This window comes from Gadus macrocephalus, chromosome 11 (assembly GCF_031168955.1).
Source record: "Gadus macrocephalus chromosome 11, ASM3116895v1".
Taxonomy (NCBI): domain Eukaryota; kingdom Metazoa; phylum Chordata; class Actinopteri; order Gadiformes; family Gadidae; genus Gadus; species Gadus macrocephalus.
Window position 1 is genome coordinate 4,136,924 of NC_082392.1, and position 24,218 is coordinate 4,161,141.

At 47.7% G+C, this 24,218-nt stretch overlaps 2 protein-coding genes across 3 annotated transcripts in view; one reads left to right on the plus strand and one right to left on the minus strand.

Moving 5' to 3' along the window:
- The window catches only part of trpm6 (transient receptor potential cation channel, subfamily M, member 6), a 30,427-nt gene extending 13,530 nt beyond the window's left edge, over positions 1–16,897 (plus strand). For both annotated transcript variants that reach the window (XM_060064346.1, XM_060064345.1), the window contains exons 20-40: positions 253–381; positions 793–1,044; positions 2,117–2,291; positions 4,406–4,523; positions 4,982–5,172; positions 5,464–5,596; positions 6,019–6,382; positions 7,365–7,971; positions 8,880–8,962; positions 9,173–9,254; positions 9,654–9,700; positions 9,822–9,886; positions 9,995–10,020; positions 10,119–10,169; positions 10,366–10,431; positions 10,937–11,280; positions 11,891–11,973; positions 13,136–13,341; positions 14,596–14,647; positions 14,749–14,867; positions 16,553–16,897. In XM_060064346.1, the coding sequence (XP_059920329.1) occupies positions 253–381; positions 793–1,044; positions 2,117–2,291; positions 4,406–4,523; positions 4,982–5,172; positions 5,464–5,596; positions 6,019–6,382; positions 7,365–7,971; positions 8,880–8,962; positions 9,173–9,254; positions 9,654–9,700; positions 9,822–9,886; positions 9,995–10,020; positions 10,119–10,169; positions 10,366–10,431; positions 10,937–11,280; positions 11,891–11,973; positions 13,136–13,341; positions 14,596–14,647; positions 14,749–14,867; positions 16,553–16,602 (3,243 nt within the window). In that variant the 3' untranslated portion in view covers positions 16,603–16,897. The remainder of the gene's footprint in view (positions 1–252; positions 382–792; positions 1,045–2,116; positions 2,292–4,405; positions 4,524–4,981; positions 5,173–5,463; positions 5,597–6,018; positions 6,383–7,364; positions 7,972–8,879; positions 8,963–9,172; positions 9,255–9,653; positions 9,701–9,821; positions 9,887–9,994; positions 10,021–10,118; positions 10,170–10,365; positions 10,432–10,936; positions 11,281–11,890; positions 11,974–13,135; positions 13,342–14,595; positions 14,648–14,748; positions 14,868–16,552) is intronic.
- Positions 16,898–20,226: 3,329 nt separating this feature from the next.
- Positions 20,227–24,159, minus strand: LOC132467718 (nuclear receptor ROR-beta-like). Its single transcript, XM_060065223.1, has 5 exons — positions 23,998–24,159; positions 23,746–23,853; positions 23,387–23,497; positions 23,140–23,252; positions 20,227–22,300 (listed from the first exon to the last, which is right to left on the minus strand). The coding sequence occupies exons 1-5, from the start codon at positions 24,038–24,040 to the stop codon at positions 22,136–22,138; spliced, it is 540 nt and encodes a 179-aa protein (XP_059921206.1). The 5' UTR covers positions 24,041–24,159; the 3' UTR covers positions 20,227–22,135.
- Positions 24,160–24,218: the final 59 nt, after the last annotated feature.

The window sequence follows — 24,218 nt, forward strand, 5'->3', positions numbered from 1 at the left end:
TGTAATCTCATGATTCATGATTTAATGAATTTGATGATTTTTAATCTCATTATTCATGATTTAATGAAATTGATGATTTGTAATCTCATTATTCATGATTTAATCTCTGATCTCATGAGACTAGATGTAATCACTATGGCGTGGAGATATTCAACAATTCACTAGATTGGCGTGATCTTGCTCTTGCCCAGCCTGATGCGCTCTGCGTACGTGTCTCCCCCCTCACTCTGTCCCTCGTCCTCCCGCCTGCAGATCACCTACCTGCTCTTCCTCATCCTGTTCTCATACACCGTCCTGGTGAGGATGGGCGACCGCCCCAGCATTCATGAGTGGCTGGTCATCGCCTACATCCTGTCCACCGCCGTGGAGAAGATCAGAGAGGTGAGAGAGAGAGAGAGAGAGAGAGAGAGAGAGAGAGAGAGAGAGAGAGAGAGAGAGAGAGAGAGAGAGAGAGAGAGAGACATAGAAAAATAGAGAGAAAGAAAGAGAGAGAGAGAGAGAGAGAGAGAGAGAGAGAGAGAGAGAGAGAGAGAGAGAGAGAGAGAGAGAGAGAGAGAGAGAGAGAGAGAGAGAGCGAGAGAGAGAGAGCGAGAGAGCGAGAGAGAGAGAGAGAGAGAGAAAAGAATAGAGAGAAAGGCAGAAAAAGAGAAATTGAGAGAAAAAGAGAGAGAAAAACAGAGGAATGGCTTTAGCTGTCTGTAGGCTGACTCTGAGTAGGCGCTCACACATGCAGCATAACACAGCAGCAGGAAGTAGTGCCGGGCGCCCCAATCACCTGGCCCCGCCCCCCAGGTGCTGATGTCGGAGCCCAGGAAGCTGAGCCAGAAGCTGAAGATCTGGTTCTCCGAGTACTGGAACGTGTCCGACTTCATCGCCATCCTGCTCTTCGTGGCGGGGCTCATCCTGCGCTGGCAGACGGGCACCTGCCGGGTGGCGGGGCGCATCAGCTACTGCCTGGACATCATCTTCTGGTTCGTCAGGGTGCTGGACCTGCTGGCCGTCAACCAGCACGCCGGGCCCTACCTCACCATGATCACCAAGATGGTCCGTCGGGGCGCTTTGGAGTGGTTTTATACATTTATATTTACATTTTTATCCAAAGCCACTTCAAATGGCTACATTTGTCTGAAGAAAGAGGAACAAAAATATATCGCTGTCGGTACAGTAAGGAGAACCAATGGTCAAGCACTGAGACAAAATTAATACTTTTTTTGTATTACTTTAGTGATTCTAGTCATACCCCTATGCTCCACTAGGGGGCGTCAGCGTCGTGTCTAGCGAGCGTTTCGTCACATGGGTGATTCGGCTGGAATACGCGGGCAACATAAGGAAGGGAAGGCCCTCCAGGCGAAATCTAAAATGACCTGTATTGTAAAAGCTCGTAAAGCCACAGGTTGATGTGATGCTGATGGCGATGCAGCACTTCCAGTGAAGCCTGATTATCAAGACATGAGGCAGGACAGAAAGATACAGGCCTCGTTCTCCAGTGTCTTCACGCTACCCGTAGGCGCCCATGAGCAAGACGCCCTAACCTCGTACTACCCGCACGTGCTCCTAAATGTCCTCTCAACTCACTGTTGATCTCCATGTGACTGTGGATGTCTTTTGATATTTTTTCATCGCAATCCCATGCAAGCACCTGCTCTCTCTAACTACAAAGTAGGAATTACTCTTCGGTAAGGTGAGAAACAAGTTATTTGATTAAAGAGAGGAAGTTAGTTTGGCAGAGTACAGGACAGTAGGGCAATATAAAAGGTATGGAAGCTGGTTCAGATGCGCAAGGGATTCTGGCGGGTTCATCTATCCTCGGGGTTTGGACCCTTTCGGGGACAGTGTAGTTGCTGGGTTAAGTGGGGTTAATGGGTTGTTAATTGTTTGTTTGTAGTTGTGTCTGCATGTTAACATGTTGTGGTTGTCGGCCGCCACCGTCACCGAGAATGACGTGTTTGTTTGATTGGTGCGCCATTTTCCATGTATAAGGCGGGTGTTATAACGCAGCCTTGCGGTGTATTAGGGTGCGGAACTACTTAATTGCAAATATCAGCCGATAATATCTGCCGATATATCGGTCGGTCACTAGTTGTATTGTTAACCTTTGTAGTTTCATCTCTCTCAGACCAGCAACATGTTATCCATCGTGGTGATGATGGCGATCGTGCTGCTGAGCTTCGGCGTGGCCCGTAAGGCCATCCTGTCCCCCAACGAGGCCCCTTCCTGGAGGCTAGCCATGGACGCTGTCTTCCAGCCCTACTGGATGATGTTCGGAGAGGTTTACGCTGGAGAGATAGACGGTGAGTCGGGCTTCAGGGGGTTCATTCGTTCGCCAGAAGGGAATTTAATTGAAAAACAATTAAATACGTATTTATTAGGGGTGTAACTGTACGCAAAAAATCTCGGTTCAGTACGTACTTCGGTTTTGAGGTTTTCAGTACAGTAAGAAAACAAAATGCAAAATATAAATGTTGTTCATAACACACTTTTGTGCTTTTAACAATAGGAACATTAGACAATAAAAAGCTAGAATTCTGCTAAAAAATATAAATACAAGATTCTGAAATGAAGAAATAAAAATAAATAACATTGGCGCTGACTGTTTCTTTAAAATATATATTTTCTCCATGTGCAAAATTGAACAATTGCAACACTAAACAGTTTCAAGTTGTTGCTCATATTAAATAACATGAATAAGGCTCAGACTGTTTCTTTAAAAACAAATATTTTTTCGGGAGGGTCCTCAATCTCTGGCTTGTTGCCAACGCTAGCGGCATTAGCATTGGCCATGACGGTCGCTACTACTGCTGTTAGGTGCGTCACGGTGTGCGCAACTGTGCATGTGCGGCTGCAGCATGTTCCACAAATGCGGTCCTCCACAATATGTCTGTATGGAAACTCGTTCGAGCACCCCGAACCTAAACGGTTCAATACAAATACATGTACCGTTACCCCCCTAGTACATTTATTATGCCATGTGGCTCAGGGGGTAGAGCGGGTTGGCTGGTAACCAGAAGGTGCTCCTAGCTGTCGAGTGTCGAGGTGTCCCTGACTAAGGGGTCACTCACACTAGGGCTGTTTGCCTGTTCCGTGCTGCAGGAAGATTCAGCACGATTCCCCCCCTCCCCCCGCTGGCCCGTGGTCACACTGCTCCCAAAGGCTGTGGCCTGGGCACGATTGCTCCTTCATACATACGTCTTCACGTCGTAATACGTCATCACCAAGCGTGGTGTCCAGCTGCGACTGAATGCTGTCGTCGGCCCAAATTTCAAGTAAACACTCGACTTCACTATCGCACCGACGTAAACCCACTCGTGAACCGCTTAGCGCCGTTGTTTAAAATGATTGTTGTGGGGAAGAAAGGCATGGACCTATAAAGAAAGAAGGGTCGCGCAAGGACTACGTCATCCAGCTCACATTGCGTGTCCGCGCGTGTCATCTCATTAGCATATGTACTTTGGCCACGGCACACCTCTCCCAAGTGTGCCCATACGGATGGCGTGGTCACAGTCAAACTAGCCAAACGTTCAAGACTTTTGTATGCAAATGAGCTCGGGCACGGTGCCGCGGCCCTAGTGTGAGTGGCCCCTAAGACACCTCACACTATTGCCGCTTTTCCACTGCATGGTACCAGCTCGACACGACTCGACACGACTCGACTCAGCTCGCATTTTTTGCGTTTCCACCGCGGTACCATGGTATCTGGTACCTGAAGTGGCTGCTTTTTCTAGTACCTACTCGCTCTAGGTTCCAAGCGAGCTGAGCCGATGCTAAAAGGTGACGTCGGCAGACGGCCGGCGACTGATTGGCCAGAGAGTGTGACGAAGTCACGAGAGCGACATGGCAACCATGCTGGTAACATCCATAGCAGCGCGCAGCCAACATGTTCCACTTCTCCAACATGCCAGCTAATAATAGTAATGCGATCGATGTCCTCCATTGTTGTTATGTGGGTTCTGTCCATGTGTGGGTTGCGTATTTGTTGTTTGCGTCGCGTACACAAATACGTCACGGCCCTTTCGCGCAGCCGACCCCGCCCACGTCCAGGAGGTACTATTTGCGGTGGAAAAGCACCCGTGCTGCTACCGTGTCGAGTCGTGTCGTGTCGAGTCGTGTCGAGTCGAGCTACATGTGCGGTGGAAAAGCGGCATATGTGCCCCCGACGAACTGGCCATGGCGCTGCGTGGTTGACTCCGCCGTCGGTGTGTGAATGTGTGCATGAATGGGTGAGGGTTGGGCCATATTGTAAAGCCCTTTGAGTGGCCATTGGTTAGGAAAGCGTTACATAAATGCAGTCCGTCTACCATCAGTTGGTCAACCCTGTTTCCGTCAATATTCTATAATGTACGAAGATTATAATTTATGTTTATTTGTGTTTGTCTTTGTGTTCTGCATGGACGGCTGCAACAACCAGTGTGTGCGGAAAACAACAACGTGTGCCCTCCGGCTGCCTTCCTCACCCCCTTCCTCCAGGCCGTCTATCTCTTCTTCCAGTACATCATCATGGTCAACATCCTCATCGCCTTCTTCAAGTAAGACTCTCTCTCTGTCTCTGTCTCTGTCTCTGTCTCTGTCTCTCTCTCTCTCTCTCTCTCTCTCTCTCTCTCTCTCTCTCTCTCTCTCTCTCTGTCTCTGTCTCTGTCTCTGTCTCTCTCTCTCTCTCTCTCTCTCTCTCTCTCTCTCTCTCTCTCTCTCTCTCTCTCTCTGTCTCTGTCTGTCTGTCTGTCTGTCTGTCTGTCTGTCTCTCTCTCTCTCTCTCTCTCTCTCTCTCTCTCTCTCTCTCTCTCTCTCTCTCTCTCTCTCTCTCTCTGTGTGTGTGTCTGTTCTCTCTCTGTATTGAAAATTGAGTCTTCCTCCAAACTCAAGAATGTCTCATCACTGATCCTCAAATTAGTTTTTCATTCCTCTGTAAAGTTTTATGGAATCTGTGAAAGACCATCGGATTAATCCTGAACAAAGAGTTTGATGTTTTAATTTGCCTTCCAAACAGCAACGTGTACTTCGACATGGCCTCCTCGTCCAATATACTGTGGAAGTACAACCGCTACCGCTACATCATGACCTATCAGGACAGGCCGTTCCTCCCTCCTCCCTTCATCCTTCTCAGTCACCTAGCTCTGTGTGTCAGCGCCCTCTGCAGGTGGCTGAGGGGCGCCACCAAGGGAAGAGGCTCAGGCCTCAGTAAGTAGTCACTGTGTTTCTGTGTGTTTGGGTTGCGTTATGGTTATATTATATTACATGTGCCTGCTGACTTGATTATTATTTTTTTTTTACATATTTTAGAGGTCCTAATTCTGTCTTTTTCAAAAAAAAAAATACATTTCTATTGTTGACATCTTTTCAAAATACATTTTTCGGTGTATTTAGGGATTATATTGGGAGGCATCATCTGTGTAATTACCAACAAAATCATAGCTTCAAATGTCAGGTAACCAGTGTCTCTGACTGGACCTCATCTCTTCCCCTGACCAGAGCTTTACCTCTGCCAAGAGGACCGCAAGAGACTCCACGAGTTTGAGGAGAAATGTGTCCATGAGTACTACCACCAGAAGAGCCAAGGTCTCCGCAACAACCAGATCACACGGATTAAAAACACAGCGGAGAGGTTGTCATTTCTGATTTCTGTATTTTCTCATTTTTCTTCTTTTGTATTTTGTAATTTGAGCAATTAAAAGGTATAGTGTGTTAAATAGAATATCATCTGGGAGAAGGGATTAGCATGAATTAATTAATCTAAAATATAATCTAAAAACATAGCTAAATTCATCGATATAATAAAATTATGTTTTTTTTTAATAGTGTATAATCCCCAAAATCCGTTCAGTTGGTTGCTACCTCACCGCTGGTGGCTGCTTGCACACACTGGAGCTTTAAACTTATCTCTTAAACAAATATTAAGTTACAATGGAGTTCAACGATCCTTTTCTTTCTCATTTCACCAATCCATATCAATTCATTCATTCGTTTTTGAAACCCCATCAAAATGGGGTTTCAAAAACCAGCGCCTAACGTCTGACGCGTCCTCAGGACGGGCGAGATGTCGGCGGTGGTGGGCGAGGTCTCGGAGCGGGTCGACTCCATCCAGGACAGCCTGTCGGCCCTGGACGGGCAGCTGGGCCGGCTCCAGGACCTGTCGGCGCTGGCCGTGGACACCCTCAACCTGTTCTCGGCCTGCGACGGCCAGCAGCACCGCGACGCCCGCCTGGCCCCCTTCCGCCCGCAGGCCGCCCCGAGCGCCCCGGCGCGACGGGGGGCGTGCACCAGCACCCCGCCCTCCCTGCTGCGGGGAGCCAGCCGGCTGGCCCTGCCCCCGCCCCCCCCCGAGAGCCACGCCACCGACTGGAGGAGCAGGCACCGGAGCCCGGGACACGCGGAGAAGACGTCCGGGAAGGTCGGTGCATCCCGGGTCGTTACTGTTGATTGATGCGGTGTGAATACGGGTTCTGAATTAGGATTTCCTTGGGCAATCGGCGCACGTATTGCTGCCTCTTGTATGCAACACCACAATCATGGTTTAGTTTTGTAAAATGTTGATTTTGGTGGTTTAGGTGTTTTGCTGTCAAGCATGGAGGAGTGCACCTACTGTGTGGCCCAATCCCATTTCTACCCCTTACCCCTTCCCCTTGCCCCTTCAAAACAAGGGGGAGGTGTAAGGGGAAGGGGTAGAAATGGGATTGGGCCTTAGACCCAATCCCATTTCTACCCCTTACCCCTTCCCCCTTCCCCTTGCCCCTTCAAAACAAGGGGGAGGGGTAAGGGGTAGAAATGGGATTGGGCCTATATGTACTGTTTGTGAAGGCATACATTGAATGCACAACACATTGCAAAGTACAGTTGTGCAGTGTACTGTATATTGTGTTTGTGTATCTGAACTGAATCCTTATACAGTGTTTCCCACAGACCAAGGACCAATGTGTGGTGGTGCGGGAGGGGGGGGGGGGGGGGGTGGTAGTGTCATATATATTTACGCCATCGGTGACATCAGTGGGTTCATGTGTTAGCATCGTCGTTCTCGCTCCGTGTGTGTGTGTGAGAATGACAGGGAGAACGAGTGCTATGCAGAGATGAATGGACGGAACGATTTTTAGATTTCCAAATCGCGTTATTAAAAAAATATATATATTAAAAAAATATATATATATAAAAAAAAAATTAAAGAATCAATTCGTGGCGCTCGATGTTGATTCTGTGGCGCCGCGCCACACAATGGTCTATGTATGGGAAACACTGCTTATACATTTGCAAACAATGCTTAATTGTAGGCCGTAGTTGTCGTCGTTCACTTGTCGTGCTTTTGTTTGCTGTTTTTATGTTTTTAATTGTTATTATTCCTCCCGACATGAATCCTCGGTCCTCTTTGATTTGAATCGCAGGACTCTCCGCCCGCTGCCGAGCGGCCGCCACCGGGGGGCGACGGGCTCTCGCCCCGCGGCTCCTCCCCTACGGGGGCCATCGGCGGCGGCAGCTCACTGCCCCACGCCCCCGCCGCCGCGTCTGGGGGAGACGGGGGGCCGGACCACCGCTCATGGAGCCAGGGCCCCGCCCCCTATCCCGGCCAGGACCCCACCGCCATGGAGGAGGAGGAAGAGGAAGAGGAGGAGGAGGAGGAGAGGGATCATAAGGAGGGTCTCCGGCCGGAGAAGACCGACCCCGGCGGCCCCCCCTCCCTCACCAAGAGCTCGCCGGACTCCGCCTCCGGTCGGGGCGGCGGCGGACGGCCGCGGCGCCGTCCGCTGCTCTCCAGCCGCTGGGCCACCATGCGCAGGAAGCCCTCGCGCTGGGCGGGCGTGGCCCGGGAGCGGACCTACGGCCACTACGCCTCGCTGTCCTCCAGCGTGGAGAGCCTGGCCTTCGCCGGGGCGCCCCTGAGCCCGCTGAGGGGCTCCTTCCCCCTCCTGGCCAGACCCCGGAGCGGGGACACGTCCCCCGGGGGGAGGGCCCGACACGTCCGGGCCTCGCTGAAGGGCAGCCGCAGCGAAGGTAGTCTGTGATGGGCTCGGGAGGCCCCCCGGAGACACGGCCTGTACCTGTCTGTCTGGGCTGGGGGTGAACCTCGATGGAGAGTGAGGGTGAGGGTGAGGGTGAGGGTGAGGGTGAGGGTGAGGGTTAGGCTAAGGGTTAGGGAGAGGGAGATAATCTATATTGAGGCCCAATCCCATTTCTACCCCTTCCCCCTCCCCCTTGTTTTGAAGGACTAAGGGGAAGGGGGGTGGGGTAGAAATGGGATTTGGCCTGAATATAGATTATTTCATTTGCATATTAATTAAAAGGATTTGCATTAGGGTTAAGGTTAGGGTTAGAGGGAGACATTCTATATTGAGTGTTTCATTTGCATATTAATTGAAGGGATTTGGGTTAGGGTTAGGTGTTATCTGTTATGTTATCCCTCATATCAGAGGGATGTTTTCGACCTCACCTACTGAGTATCTCGTCAGGCTAATAAACTCTTTATTGGACAGACAGAGCTGTGCTGAGCTGGTCTGATCCCCCGCCTCCTCTCTCCGTGTCGTGCACTTTGCACTTCCTCAAAGTCCCGAGGTGTCATCACTTTATTCACCGTCACCGTAATGCGAGCTAACACTCGGAACGAGAACTACAAACTTCTAACGAGATCTGCGTCAGGGTCGGCCACATTAGTGCACGGTAATCTGCTCCGTAGCCACAAGGGAAAACACACACTGCCCCCTGTTATAATATTCTTACATTATTTGGGTGAAATCGATTTATTGTAAATTTGCAACGGGTTACACGGAACGTTGTTTTCTGATGCGTAACGCACACTCTGATAGATCTCGATAACATCGTTAGAAGTGAGTGAAGGATTTCCATTGGCCATCACTCTATGCAGCAGGAGTTTCCATGTTGACGCCTTTATTCTGTCCCCACAGAATGGTCCAAATCCTCCGACCTGGGGCTCCACTGGGCCAGCCGACCTAGAGGCATGAACAAGAAGACCGTCAAAATCCAGGAGGTACTGTGACCCACCTCTGCTATCTCTAGATAAGATAAGACATGATGCAACGTTTTTAATTGTATCTTTTCTTCGAAATTCCTGTGTTTGCAGCACAGCAGTAGTGAAATCAGTAAATACAACATTTTGTACGATTGTGATTTGCATTTGGCCCAGTGTAACACCGTGATTTGAATTAACGCTCATTTTCACTCCTCTTCCCCTCGGCAGAATATGTCTGACCTGCATAGGAGACGGAGCCAGAGACTGAAGGGGCGATGTTGGTCGGCCACAGCCAGCCTCAGTCAACTCAGTAGGTTCCCATGACCTCGCCGACCCCTCTAACCAGTGGTCAGAGGGGCGGCGCGGAATAGGAATTCAAAAGACACGTTTCTTCAGCGAGATAGTGCTGACCATGCAGATACAGTATGATGACTAAGGCCCAATCCCATTTCTACCCCTTACCCCATCCCCTTACCCCTCCCCCTTGTTTTGAAGGGGGGAGGGGGAAGGGGAAGGGGTAAGGGGTAGAAATGGGATTGGGCCTAAGAAAGACCCATGCCAGGCAGAAGCACAACGTGAAGGTCCTAGTTTGAATCTTGGTCTACAGTAGATGACTCGGATAGTTCAACAAATGAAACGGACCGTATTTATGCACAGACGTTTTCTGTCTTTCACCCTCATCACACTTTATCAAAACATGTTGTTGCAGATTGTGAGCCCGTGGAATTCCTCCAGAAACAAGCTTTTCTGCCTCCGGTAAGTGATCCCTCTGAGACCTGTCAGATCCAGATGTATGGATGCCATTCGGTGGATGCTTTGACCCACGTTGGTCCCAGTCGGGACGTGTTGCCTGATGATGTCCCTGTTCCCTCCACAGGACCACGCGAGTCCCAGTTCCTCCGTTTGGAACAGCTTCGCCCAATCAGTGAGCCAGCGGCCTTCGTAAGTCTGTCACTTCGATGGGCCTTTGTGATCATATAGTCAGCACCGGTTCATGTATATGTTGCTGAGATGATAATAATAACCAAACAATTGTCCTCTTATTTGCAGTTTAACTAGTGGAATCCTGCCTGAAGGTATTGCAAAAGGAACTCTTATAGGCAATATTTTTCTCGTAATTCTGTATAGATTGAAATTGGATTTATTTATACATCATATGTTTCATCCATTGCAGCAAAGAACTCCTTATTACAATCAACTGAAGATTTGTACCCTCACTACTCAGGTACACACACACACACACACACACACACACACACACACACACTGCTTGCTCTGAGATATATTGCAAAAGTTTGTTTACACACATACAAGGATAATATTATAATAATAATTATAATAATAGGTTATGAATGAACGATATTGCACCCAAGCACTCACTGCATGACCTTCCTGTGACCGCGTTGTGTTTGCGGCGACAGCAATGGAGAGGAACAACCTGATGAGGCTGGCCTACGACATCCCCTTCACCCCGGCTCCCCTCATGGGTAGGGTCTCTGCATGGTCCCCCCGCCCCCCCCCCCCTCCCCATTTTTTATTAATTATTGTTAAAGGTCCCATGACATGCTCATCTATCCGTCACACATCTAGGTGGACACGCCCACCTGTGATGTCATAAGGGGCAGATTTCCAAAACGGCTTGTAGCAGCTGATCACACCACACCTGGTGGCATGCCATGGGACCTTTAACAATAATTAATAAAAAATCGATTGATGAATAATTATTACAGTATTTTAACTATTGAGTAAATACAATAGCAGTCATATATTGCATATCAAAAAACCAGCTCCTTCCATTCAAATCCGATCCATTTTTCATACGTAGCGATTTAGGCCCAATCCCATTTCTACCCCTTACCCCTCCCCCCTTCCCCTTCCCCCTCCCCCCTTTCCCCTTCCCCTTACCCCTTCAAAACAAGGGGGAGGGGAAGGGGTAGAACTGGGATTGGGCCTGAATGCCCGTCCATTCCTTCCGTCCCCCCTGCTCTCCAGGGGGCGAGGAGGTGAGCGTCTACACCCTGGAGGAGGCCACCTCGTCCGGCGCCCCCGAGGCCTCTGGCTCCTCCTCCCCCTCCTCCTCCTCCTCCTCCTCCTCCGACGAGCCCACCTTCTGCTGGTCGTCCCAGGGGCTGTCGGCCACGCTGCAGACCCTCTACAGCGAGGTGGGCTCCCTGGACGGGGGGCTCTGCCTGGGCACCCGGGTGCTGTGCACCTGGGCGGAGCGGGAGGTGCTGCGCCCCGGGGCGGTGTACGTGGTGAAGGCCTTCCGGCCCGAGGTGGTCCGCGTCTGGCAGAGGCACTTCCACGGCAGCACGCCGCTGCAGCTGTGCCTCAGGGTACGAGCCCCATACCCCCCCGCGCGCGCGCGCACGCGCCGGGGGACGCCAGCGCCCGTTTGCAATGGCTGTGGGCGTGCCTTGTCTGTCTCTGTGTCTGCCCGTCTGTCTATCGGTCTTTTTCACGTGCAACAAAATGTCTACAAAAAGCGATACATTTAAGAAGAGAAATCACCTCAGACCTTCACATTGTGTGTACATGTACATGAATATGTACACACACACACACACACACACACACACACACACAAACTGACATACACACACGTAGGCACACTGTCTCTGTGTCTGTCTGTCTGTCTTTTTCATGTTTCTAATAGTTTCTTGTCTCCTTCTCTGTGTCTGTCTGTCCATCCAGCTGCTTGTTCATGCTTATAAGTGTGTCTTGTCTTCCTCTCGGTCAGTTTGTCTATTTGTCTTTTTCGTGTCCCTTAGTGTATCTTGTCTGCCTCTCAGTCTGTCTGTCTGTCGATCTGTCTTTTTCATGCTTATAATAGTGTCTGTCTGTTGGTTTATTTGCTCCATATATTATTGTTTGTTTGTATGAGTGTCGGCCATCTTGCTAACCTACCCCCCCCCCCCACCCCGGTCCTCCTCCTCCACCCTAAAGGAGATTCAGCAGCAGGCCGCCGCCCAGAAGATGATGGAGGTCTTCAACAAGGTCAAACCCGAGGACATGCAGCACTCCCCAAGGTCTGTTGGCATGGGCTTTTTCTGACGTACATTTGTGTGTGTGTGTGTGTGTGTGTGTGTCTCTGTGTGTGTGTTTCTTAGTTGTTGTGTTTGTGTTTATGATTTGTTGTGTGTGTGTGTTTTTCTGATTTGTTGCGTGTGATTCTGATTTGTTGTGCGTTTGTGTGTCTCTGATTAGTTGTATCTGTGTGTGTGTGTTTTTCAGATTTTATGTTTTTTAGCGGGTGTGACCGTTTCCGTGGGTGTGTTTCCGATTCTGCGTGTGTCTGTTTCTGTGTGCGTGTCTGAGTCTCTGTGTGTCGTTCTTTCTGATGTGTTACGTGTATCTTAGTAGGGGTGCAACGGATCACAAAGCTCACGGTTCGGATCGGGTCACGGTTTTTGAGTGACGGGTCGGATCGTTTTCGGATCAACAACAACAATAAAGATAACAAGACAAATGTGACTTTAAATCTTCAACTGTGTAAAAACAAAATAAAGTGAAAAATTAGGTAATAATCCTGCTTCCTCTAAGCATGGTCAATATTTAAAAAATGTGCAATCTGAGGCATTATTCCTTCTTTTTAACATGGATAGGATAGTAAATAATCCCTATGCCTGGATTTACAATTCAGGATGTCTGCATTGCCTGGGGAGAGTTTAGAGTCTACACTCTCCCAAGGCAATGCAGACATCCTGATCTTCTTTTTTTTTAGTTTGGTAGCGAAATACAGTTTCTGTGGCGTTTTATTTGGCATTTTGTAAATCCATTGATTTCGGTTCGGAGACTCATTGCTCATTGCAAGGGGGGTTGGTTGTAGTCTTTTCGCTCGGTTTTAGCCCTACTGTTGATACGGCGAACCGAGCGAAAAGACTACAACCAAACCTAAACACGTCCGGTTCCGGTTCCGGTTTACGTTTCAATGGGATTTACGGAACGCCAAATAAAACACAACAGAAACTGTATTTCGCTACGATACTTGATGATGTTGTTGATACCGGAATTGTCCTCTAAACATGCGCTGATCACGTCAACGCACAATTTTTTTTTTCATCAGCTGATCCGCGGATCACTTGCGTCCCGAACCGTGATGGTTGATCCGTACGGATCACGGGAAACCCGTGAACCGTTGCACCACTATATCTTAGTGTGTGCTCATGACCACATCTCGCCCGGCCTCAGGTTCCTGGACCTGTCCCTGGTCCTGTGGCACTCCACCGGCCAGTGGATGACCATCGAGGGCTACATGCCCGGGAACTTCAAGAAGTACAACAACAACACGGGCGACGAGATCGCCCCCTGCAGCTCGCTGGAGGAGACGCTGCTGGCCTTCTCCCACTGGACCTACGAGTACTCCCGCAAGGAGCTTCTGGTGCTGGATATACAAGGTGGGTGTGTGGGTCTGTGTTGTGTCTTTTTGTGTATTAAATGTATCGTCACAAACGCACGTGACTTTGGCTTGTTTCCACACCTTGGGTAGTGTGGAGGAGGTCTGGATAGTGTGTAGTGTACAACATACCACCTTTCTGGGTTTCATCCACAATGTTCCCTGTGGGAGGGGATCATTGAGCGAGATGTCTCCCCTGCACCTTAATGACCTGTGTGTGTGTGTGTGTGTGTGTGTGTGTGTGTGTGTGTGTGTGTGTGTGTGTGTGTGTGTGTGTGTGTGTGTGTGTGTTTGTGTGTGTGACTCCTGGTGTTTGATTCTATGATCTAATTTTTGTGTTTGTGGGATTTTAGGTGTTCGATTTTATGATGTAATTTGTGTATGTGTGTGTGTGTGTGTGTGTGTGTGTGTGTGTGTGTGTGTGTGTGTGTGTGTGTGTGTGTGTGTGTGTGCGTGCGTGCGTGCGTGTGTGTGTGTGTGTGTGTCGGCTTGGCTCAGGAGGTAGAGCAGTTGTCTTGTATCCGCAAGGTTGCTAGTTCGATCCCCGACTCCTCCTGGCTGAGTGTTGATGTGTCCCTGAGCAAGACATTTAACCCTAACTGCTCCTGACGAGCCGGCGGTCGCCTTGCATGGTTGACTCTGCCGTCGGTGTGTCAATGTGTGTATTAAGTAACCGATCTAAGTCGCCTTGGATAAACGCGTCTGCTAAATGCCCTAATTGTGTGTGTGTGAGAGCCTACATCTATCAGAAACAACTGCACCAGTGATGTGCGTGTGTGCATGTTATTTTTAAGCCTGACTAAATCAAAAACAGCTGCAGTAGTAATTAGGGATCGACCGATACCGATTTTTTAGGGCCGATACGATACCGATATTTTTTCATCAGCCTTAGCCGATACGCCGATACCGATTTTCTTGAGCCGATTATTATTATTTTTATTTTTTTTAAAGGAACATTTATTGAACTTCAATATAAAAAACAATATTTAACAAATAGTAAAAACAGGTGAAGTAGAACAAGTAAGAACAAGTAGATGAACAATATTTAACAAATATTAAAAACAGGTGAGGTAGAACAAGTAAAATAAAAAAAATTGGCGAAAATCAGCCGCGTATCGGCCGATACCGATACACGTAAAAACCGCGAATATCGAATATCGATAATATCGGCCGACCGATATATCGGCCGATAGATCGGTCGATCCCTAGTAGTAATAGTAGTGTATCTGTGTGTGTCTTCTTGTTTCTTTCCCAGGAGTGGGAGAGAACCTCACCGACCCGTCGGTGGTCAGGGCTGAGGAACAGAGGTACGTTCACCCCCCCCCGTCCCCCCGTCCTCCGTCCGCCGCACCGACAGGAGCATCGCGTCGTAAAGGTTACCGTGACAACGGGGACGTGTTTCTCTCAGGTTCGGCGCCACAGACGGCGAGATGATGTTTGGGCCCGACAACCTGGGCGACGCCGCCATCAACCGGTTCCTCCTGAGGCACGCCTGCAACGTCTGCTGTCACCGGTTGGGCCTATCGGGTGAGAGCACGCGCACGCCATCGGTTGCGACGCACTTGAAGTGCACTTTGCCGCAGGATACGGCTCGATGTTTGAAGGGTGTTGTGTTTGAGGGCGTGAACGTTTGACGTATTGTTATGATACATTAGTATATGATTATAACGATATATCATTTGATGGATTCAATTGATAGATTCATCCAGGGACGTCGTTAGGCCTATTTTGGGGGGGCTAAGCCCCCCCAAGATGTTCAAAAGCCCCCCCTACAAAAAAAATTATATAGATATTTTTTTTACAAAAAATATATTTATTTTTTTGTCAAGGAAATCGTAACATGCCTACACTTAACATAATGAGCCAGAGTATGAGTTGAAATAAATACTAATACAATTAGAAGTTGTCTTTTGGATTAAAATAGTTTCTGAGAGCGCTGGCGGGAGGGGCTAGGGGTGAGGGGTCATTTAACGTTACATTTTCTGAAGGGTCGGCGTCAGGCAGAGTAAGAGAAAACAGGCCATGATAGATGCTCTGCTGTACTCTCTACTGTAATATGAATTAAAGAACCACTTTAAAGATGTGATGAAAACTTTTCGCATGCATTTCGGGCACTGCTAGGGGCTAAGCCCCCCCAGCCTCTAAATCCTAGTGACGCCCCTGGATTCATCAAACAGGTAAGGAGTAGCTTTTAGTACTCTAAAGCTACTCCTAGTGGTGGCACATTGTTAAAATGCGTCACAATTTGAAGTTTATTTGCATGCGTGGTTCCATTCCAACATGCAACTTATTTTTTTCAGGTGCATGTTTTTATTTGTTTGCTCGTCTGAACAGTTAGTGTTTCAACGTGTGTATGTGTCTATCCGCATGTTTGCGTGTGTGTATATATATGTCTGTGTGTCTATATGTATGTGTGTATATATGTGTTTGTGTGCATGTGTATATGTACAGTATTTGCATGTATAACTATATTTATTATGTGTGTTTCTGTGTGCGCTCGCATGCACGCACGTGCATGTGCCTGCGCTAGTGTGCGTGTGCGCGTGCACGTGCACGCTGTCCTATGTCGCCTCGGTATCGTCACTCGGGAGGGCTCCGGTTGGCTCCCAGATAAATCCCAGACAACATCAAACCCTCCGCCCGCTAATTACCAATCAGCCACACTTTATTTCTATGACAACAGCAGCGGCACCAGGGGGGGGGCGGGCCCTGGCGTCGTGCGCCGAGCCGCCGCCGCCGCGCTCGTTTGATTACGTATTAATCATGTCTTTGTGCTGGCGATGCGCCGCGGAGGCATTAGCTTTGATTAGCTATTAATTAACTTCTCGGGTGTAGACGTGACACCGGCGTCTGGGGGATCGGAGGGGGGGAGGAGAGGAGAGGGGAGAGGGGGGGGGGGGAACACAAACAAGCTTAGGCGAGACACACACACCGCAAGCGCACACATAGAGGCGCGCTTGTTTTGATGTTTCAAAGGTAGCTTTGTGTTTCCCTCCCTCCCCTTCGCTCCTTGTGTCCTCTCCAAGATTTATTTTTTTTCCCGCTCAAATCAAAACCCGAAGCCGTTCTTCGGGGACCGGCAGGACCGCCTCTCCGGCCCCGTCTCTATTCCGTTTCTTGTGTTAACGACTGTTTGTTGGTGCTGATGCTGCTGTTGTCGTGGCGATGTGGTTCTCGCCTCACACGGACGGTGGTGTTTCTGTGGTGCGCAGCGTTAAGGAGGGGCTCGGACGCGCGGGGGGCACGGACCGGAGGATGGTGACCTCTGACCTGGGAAGTGCAAAAGGTCTTTGGGGGCAACGGAGGCCCGGTTTGGATGGTGGTTCGCCGCCGAAGTTCCCCGTTGTTGTTATTGTGCAATTATTATTTTTTTTTAATTTTTATATTTGTACTCAAAGTTATATATGAAAAGAAAAAAGAAAAAACACTACAATATATGCATAATTTGTTAACATGTTATGTTTGAGAATGGAATAGTGCAATGATCCTAATATATATATATCGAGATTTGTTTATTTCTATGTGTAATAATAAAATAGCTCTTTTGCAAGTTCAAATCTTGTCTTCAATATCGGCGCGTACGAGACTGACGACACGAAAGGCAAATTAACCCATACAATTTATTTTTATTTTCTTCCCACAACAAAATGTCTACAAAAAGCGATAAAATATAGGATTTTAACAAAAGAAATCACTTCAGACCTTCACATTGTATGTACATGTCAGAAGGGCGAGGGCACAACCCCACCTCGCACAAACCAGATCCACAAAATGAGAGAAATTATAAATATGTACCTGCATACACGCACGCACACACACACACACACACACACACATACTCTCACACACACGAACACGCATAGGCACACGTGCACTCGCACAGATTTTCTCTCTCACTGTTTCTCTCCATCGAGAGATTGTCTAGCACATGTAAGGAAATGTCTGTCGCTACATTGGATCCTGTGGGATGAGTTTCATCAGCTATGCAAAGTCCCTTCTCTCCCAAGGAAAAAAAATAAAGCAAAATCTATAAACAAACTAAAAACAATTGTTCAATGTAATCAAATGCATGCTTGGCTTGGAGTTGCTCTCCGCTGATTGGTTATCAAGTGAACTCACGCGGTGAAGCAAACATGGTCCATTCTGCCAGTCCTTCCCATTATCACGAGCTATGGCACTTTGAAGAGACGTTATTTGTCTGGTCTGTTCATTATCAGAAATGTAGTTTATTCAGTGTAAAAGATGTTCTGTCACCAATGACAACCAGGCTGGCTTTGGTTCCAGATTGCTACTTTTTTCTTTTTTTCTCTTCATGGGACGTAAACATTCTATACAATAAATTATAAACGCAACACTCCTCAAATTCTCTGCATGTACAATGCAGTATATGAAATAAAGTCCACAAAGTGTTAGTTGAGGAAGAACCATTTCATATCGTCTCTTGTTGGTCCTTTTCCGGTTCTGCCACTCTGCCGTCTTTTTTCCCCCAACACATACACATTCACACAAATTATTTCCTCAGGAAATTGAACAGAGAAGCTTGGATGAGGTGGATTTGACCCAAAGTGTATGAAATGCAGTTTCTTCTACCATGAATAAAAAAAAATATCGGCTTGTATTAGCACTAGCACTTGTCGTGAGTGTTTCTGTGACAGGACGCGTCGCAGGCCCGACGGAAAGGCCTTGAGATGCATTCAGCCTCTCACACGGAACAGGCCTTTCTAGAACATTCAGAAAAGACCCCCCCCTCCCCCCTCCAGCCCTCATCTCCGGGACAGGATTGACCTCTGCTCCAATATGGCCGATTCACAAAGACTTGTTTCCACCACGGTCTGGAGCTCGATGAACACCATTGAATTTTTTTTTTGCGGAAAAGAAAAATACTTTCAATGCTATACACTCAAAGGTCAACAGATTGCCTAAAAATACAAATAAAAAGCGGAAAATGATTTACCAATCATGGATAAAAAACATACTTTTGAATTGACTGTATTGAAGAGTATCAACTCCAAATATCTCACCATCCCTCCCTCACTTCTCCCTCCCTCACTTCTCCCTCCCTCAATTCTCCCTCCCTCAAAACGATGAGCAGAGGAAACACAAAATAAAAACGGTTTCATCGCCTTGGGACGTCATGCAAAATAGAAGAACAGAACAGCAGTAGTCTAATAGTAATAAAATATAAGTAGTAGTAGTTGTAGTAGTAGTAGTAGTAGAAGTAGTAACAAGAACAATAATAATAGTAAATAGTTATAAAATAAAAAATAATCCTACAATGCAAACATTACAATAGTCAATGCATCCAGGTCTTATTGCTACCATGTTGTACTTAGTGTTGGTTTTTCAACTTTTAGTTCCCAACCTCCCCCTTCTTATATTATTATACTCCCGTCCCTGCTTATTCACAGTCTAACGAGGGCAACCGACAGAACACACACATACACATGTACTCAGTGGCAGAGGAAATTCAGTGTCCAATAGGAATTACTTTTGGATTATCGTTGAGCAGATAATCGTTGGTGTATTTGCAAACGCCATTAAAAGCAGCAGCATAGACTGTGGTCAAGTTATTATGCAATAATTACCATTACATTTCTTCATTACATCATTCTCTGAAATAATTGTATTGTTCTGTATTTGAATAGTATGTAATATTTGTTTCAATTGGACAGTGAATTTGAACAGTAAAGTTTTTTCTAATAGACATACCCTGCAGAGGGATGCATACCAACACACACACACACACACACACACACACACACACACAAAGCCTTGTCTGGGGTGAATTCCATTGCTTGCATACATTGGCAGCATATGCAGTGTTTTTATCTTCCAAAGTAATGCTTCGATAGTGATTACATCTTTTTTTTCACAAAAATATTCGAATAATGCTCTTTTAAAGTCTGAAAAAAGAGACAGTCCCTGAGAGATGCTGCGTCGCGCATCGAGTCTTAGCAAGCAAGTGATTGTCTGAACCAAACCAACCAACCGGCCTCTGTCCTTGGGTGGGGGAGGGGTCAGGGTTGGGGTCAAGGGTCAAGGAAGGTAATCGCGGGGCACAGCGTGTGAGAGACATGTGATGGGGGTTGAGTGTTCTAGATAAAACTCGGAACGGACAAGACAAACAGGAAACATAAGCCTACTAATTGGTTAATTTATTAATAATAGCCCCCCGAATTACGTCAGGTTGCAGGGTGCCTGCGTGTTTCAACTAGAGTGCTCCGCGCGCCCATCGATGTGTGTCAGACAATAACTGCGTGTGTCGATCAACTTCCCAAGCTTAAGATTTGGCCACTGTGAAATGAACTGCTACTTCAGAAGGTAATTGAACATGGTGGATGTTAGCATAGCATGGGTTATGCTATGAATCTACTACTTTTTATGTTTAATGTTTTAAAGTGCTTGATTGATGTTCAATGGACTTTATTATAAAGTTGTGTATAAAACAGATTGTTTTTCAAAATAATTGATCCTTTTATCTATCTTTATAATTTTACTCATTACTTATAATATCTCATATGCTTTAAAGCATTACAATTGTAAAGATTTCAGTTTCACTTTTGGATATAGGTGATTTCTAAAAAAAAACGAAATGTATTTTAAAATGTTATATTGTATTTTGTTAAATGTCTGTGTTTTTAATTACTGAGCAAGTGTAAATATCTTGTATAATTTCTTATGTCAATTGTGCATAGAGGTGGTCAACGGGTTCGTTCAAAAAGTAACGCATTTGGACCATCTAGTGGCTAAATGCAGAACTGCAACAGGTTGTCGCCTAGTCGCTCATACGAGAGTGGAACGCAACCAGAGATTGAACACAACCATCAAGTAATTGTAAGTAAGTAATGCCCACCAACCCCATATGCGATTTTACACAGTGGCCAAATATTCATCAACAAAACATTTATTTAAAAAAAGAAAAGAAAATCAAAAGCATTGACAATCTACATATGCCAATAAATATCGAATAGCTAAACAAATTTTTAAACAAAATAAATAAGTGATTGTCTATCAGAGCCCTCTATACAAATAGTAATTAAATATTGCAACTTTAAATGTTATAAGGATTGATAAAGACTAGCCAGCCTTTTTTTTTTCTTCACATCTAGCGGGAATTTAATAAAACTGTTGGGATAATTTCATAGTGCTACTTAGCCCCTGGAACATGAACCATGCTTCAATGGAACGATAGGAGGACTTCTAGTTAGGAATTAGTTTAGTGCATTCTACAATATAAAATTGGCTCCCCTGTTCTGTGCTAAAAACAGGGGGGGGGGGGGGGGGGGGGGGGAGGGAGGGTACATGAGGGATGCGATCAGAAAGGCAGTGTGAACATTATTGCTGTGGGGTGGGGGTGAGGGTGGGGTGGTCCTTTGTAGCCTACTCAGTCCCATGAGTGATTCACATCACAGGACTGGATTTTGTGCAAAAAGAGGGATTGCGAGAGCGGGAAAGGGTACCTATGCCACACTTTCACAGCAGACAAACAGCAGTTTGTTTTGATGGCTTCTCTACAATATAGTCTAGGTGATCTGATTACGCTCGGCCCTCCAGTCACGTCTACCCCGCTCAGCGTCTCTAGGCCCTCGGTAGTGAAGGAGAGGAGGGGAGGAGGGGGTGAGGAGAGAGGTCTACCGTGAGCTCCTACTGGTCCTTGATTGTATGCTTCTGATTGATTGTTCAAAAGGAGTCCAGCTTTTGGTTGGACGGAGAATTATTGCAGCCAGATAAAAAACAAAAAACAACAACAATATTGATAGGACGGCAAATGTGCCCGATTCTGTTTTTTTTTCCTTCTTCTTCTCAAAATAGAATATTTATGTATATATCTTCACATTGAAAAGTAGTCGCCATTATTCTCTTTTCTTTAAATCCTTCATATGTTTTCTTTACATTTTTATAAATTCTAAGTGTAAGGTTGCAGTCCCCTCTTTACATATCGACAGAATCCAGACAAGGCTTTCATAATATCAACAAAACCTGTATCAAGCCCCGGTTTATCCACCAATATTCTCTGACAATTCTCGTCACAACTTTACAAATTCTGTACACATGAAACTATTGAATAAAGTAAAAAAAAAAAAACGAAAAGAAACACATAGACAAGGTATAGCCAGCCAAGAACAGCTGTTTTCTTTTTAAATAACAACTATTTTTTAAAAAACAGAACAATAAGTAATACTGGATCTGCCCTTCACTAGGAGAATATCTACATAAGCTTTTTCTCTAAATCCCTTCCCTCCCGGTCAGGCTCCGACCGCACTGTAATGCCATCGAGTGAAAGAAAAAAAAAAAAGAGAAATGATTGTTTTTTTTTTCTTCTTTTCAATCAAAGTCTGAAACAAAACAAACTTACCCATATTTGTATTTTTTTTTTTTGCAAAAAGATTTAAAATGGTCCCTAAGATTATTTTCTTTTTCAGTCTGTACATTTCTGGTCAGTCAGTTCAGTTCAGAAGGAGAAGGCCCCTCTGTCTGGGTTTGCGTCTGGGCTGGTGCCTATATATATATATGTATACACACAGAGCCCCATATACATATATATATATCCACATTCTTCAGACTGTAGCGGTGGACGGGGCGGGGCGAGAGCTGGACATTCCTAGTGGTGTGGTCGGCCGCGAGGGCCCGCCTCCGACCGCACCCCCCCTCTCCGGCCACGCCCGGTTCTCGGGGGGCGCTTCCGAATCCGATCGCCGTGACGACGACGACGAAGACGACAGCGACGTTGCCGCGGTGACGGGCGGGTCCGGGGCGTGGTGGTCCTCCGCGGGCGGGGGCGGGACCCAGGGCAGTCACTTGGGCAGGGACATGGCGGAGTTGGGGTCGGGGTTGAAGAGCTCCTTGTACAGCGGCGGGAACAGGACGTTGACCGTCTCCGGGTGCAGCTGCTGGAAGGCCTGCAGCTCCTCGGTGTGCAGTGTGCAGAGGGCCGACAGCGTGGGGATACGGCTGATCAGCTGAGGGAGGGGAGAGGGAGGGCAACGTAAGAGAGAGGGAGGGTGAGAGAACCAGAGAGAGGGAGGGAGAGAGAGAGAGGGAGGGAGGGAGAGAGAGGGAGGGAGAGGGAGCATCGTTAGAGAGAGGGAGGGAGGGAGAGAGGGAGGGAGGGAGAGCATCATTAGAGAGAGGGAGGGAGAGAGAACCAGAGAGAGGGGGAGGGAGGGAGAGGGAGCATAGTTAGAGAGATGGAGGGAGAGAGAGCATCGTTAGAGAGGAAGAGGGAGACCCAGAGAGAGGGAGAGCATGGTTAGAGAGCGGGAGGGAGAGAGCATCGTTAGAGAGAGCGAGGGAGGGAGAGAGAGAGCACCATTAGAGAGGGAGAGCATGGTTAGAGAGGGAGAAAGCATCGTTAGAGAGAGCGAGGGAGGGAGAGAGAGCACCATTAGAGAGAGAGAGAGGGAGAGAGAGCATTGTTAGAGAAAGGGAGAGAGAGAGAGAGAGGGAGAGAGAGAGAGACCCAGAGAGGGAGAGAGCATTGTTAGAGAGAGGGAGGGCGAAAGAGAGGGAGGGAGAGAGAACCACAGAGGGAGGGAAAGAGCAATGATAGAGAGAGAGGGAGGAAGAGAGAGCATTGTTAGAAAGAGGGATGGAGGGAGGCAGGGAGGGAGGAAGAGAGTGAGCACCGGAGCGAGAGTGAGAGAGCCTCAGAGAGATGGGAGGGAGCGAGTTATATAAAAACAGATAATCGTCCGTCCTGTACATCAGGGATCGAACCATCGGCCCCTTTCGTCCGGCCCAAGCCCTCTGTACACAGGGCCGCTCCGAGGAGCTCCTCTCTCTCTCTCTCTCTGCCTACCTTGGCCAGCGCGTCCTCATCCATGTGGTTCTTCTGCATGATGTGCTGCAGCGCAAAGTAGATCTTCTCCTGAAGCTTCTGCACCTTGCGTGGCTCCATCAGCCACGGTCGGTCTGGAGACGACGACGACGACGAAAGAAGAAATACATTAACATCCCGCTCACTTTGTTCACGCATCAGGTGTATCTCCACATGCTGCAGGGGGGGGGGGAGGGGTGTACCCCCGCGAGGAGGCGCGCACGCTGACCTGTGGAGATGAGCACGGCCGCCGAGAAGAGGGCGATCTCCTCCTCTGTCAGCTGCAGGGAACACAGGCTCTTGGCAAAGTCAAACACGGCACTCACCAAGTCATCGCAACCTGAGGGAGAGAGAGAGGGAGAGAGGGAGAGGGAGAAATAGGGAGGCAACATTAATCAGAGGCCCAGTGAATCCAATGTTCTGGTCATGTGAGCTTTGATGAGAAGCGTTGTCCTCGTGATGAAAAAATAACCTAAAGATGCATCCCATTATGCAGTGCACAGGTTTTTTATTCGCGTTGCCATGTCAACCTTTGTTTGAGGGTTTGAATGACCGCGACGAGATGAGTGCCGAGACGAGATGACTTACCTAGTGCTTTGAACATCTGCATGCCACCATACTTTCCCTCGAACAGCACAGTGTTGTTCAGAGGGTTGAACGCACGACACATCCTCACCAGCACAACTTCCAGACAACCTGGAGAGACAGAGACAGAGAGAGAGAGATTGTCAACTTGTTTGTCCCGATCGCTAGGATCTCTAGTAGGGGGAAAGACTTTGGGATCCAGGCTTTGGGCTGATCTTGAGGACCGGGGACTTTGTCGAGCGCTGGTGCTCTCACCTGACTTGAGCAGTAGAATCTGGTCGTTCTGGCACAGCTCCATGAACCCTGAGATCCGCTTGGCAAACTCCACCACGTACTGTATCGCGTGGGTGATCTGGATGGCACACTGCTGCCACAGCACATCACGCGTCTGCAGAGAGAGGAACAGCCAGGTGAGACGGACGCTCCAAGTACGAGACTAAAGTAGGTCTTTAGTCTCGAGGCTCTTAGTATTTCAA

Bases quoted from the DNA above. Each gene is read 5' to 3' on its own strand.
- LOC132467718 (XM_060065223.1), bottom strand. From the start codon at position 24,040: ATGGAGCTGTGCCAGAACGACCAGATTCTACTGCTCAAGTCAG. The intron at 23,854-23,997 runs GTGAGAGCACCA...CTGTCTCTCCAG, and splicing joins GATTCTACTGCTCAAGTCAG to GTTGTCTGGAAGTTGTGCTG. The intron at 22,301-23,139 runs GTAGGCAGAGAG...CCCCTCCCTCAG, and splicing joins ATGAGGACGCGCTGGCCAAG to CTGATCAGCCGTATCCCCAC.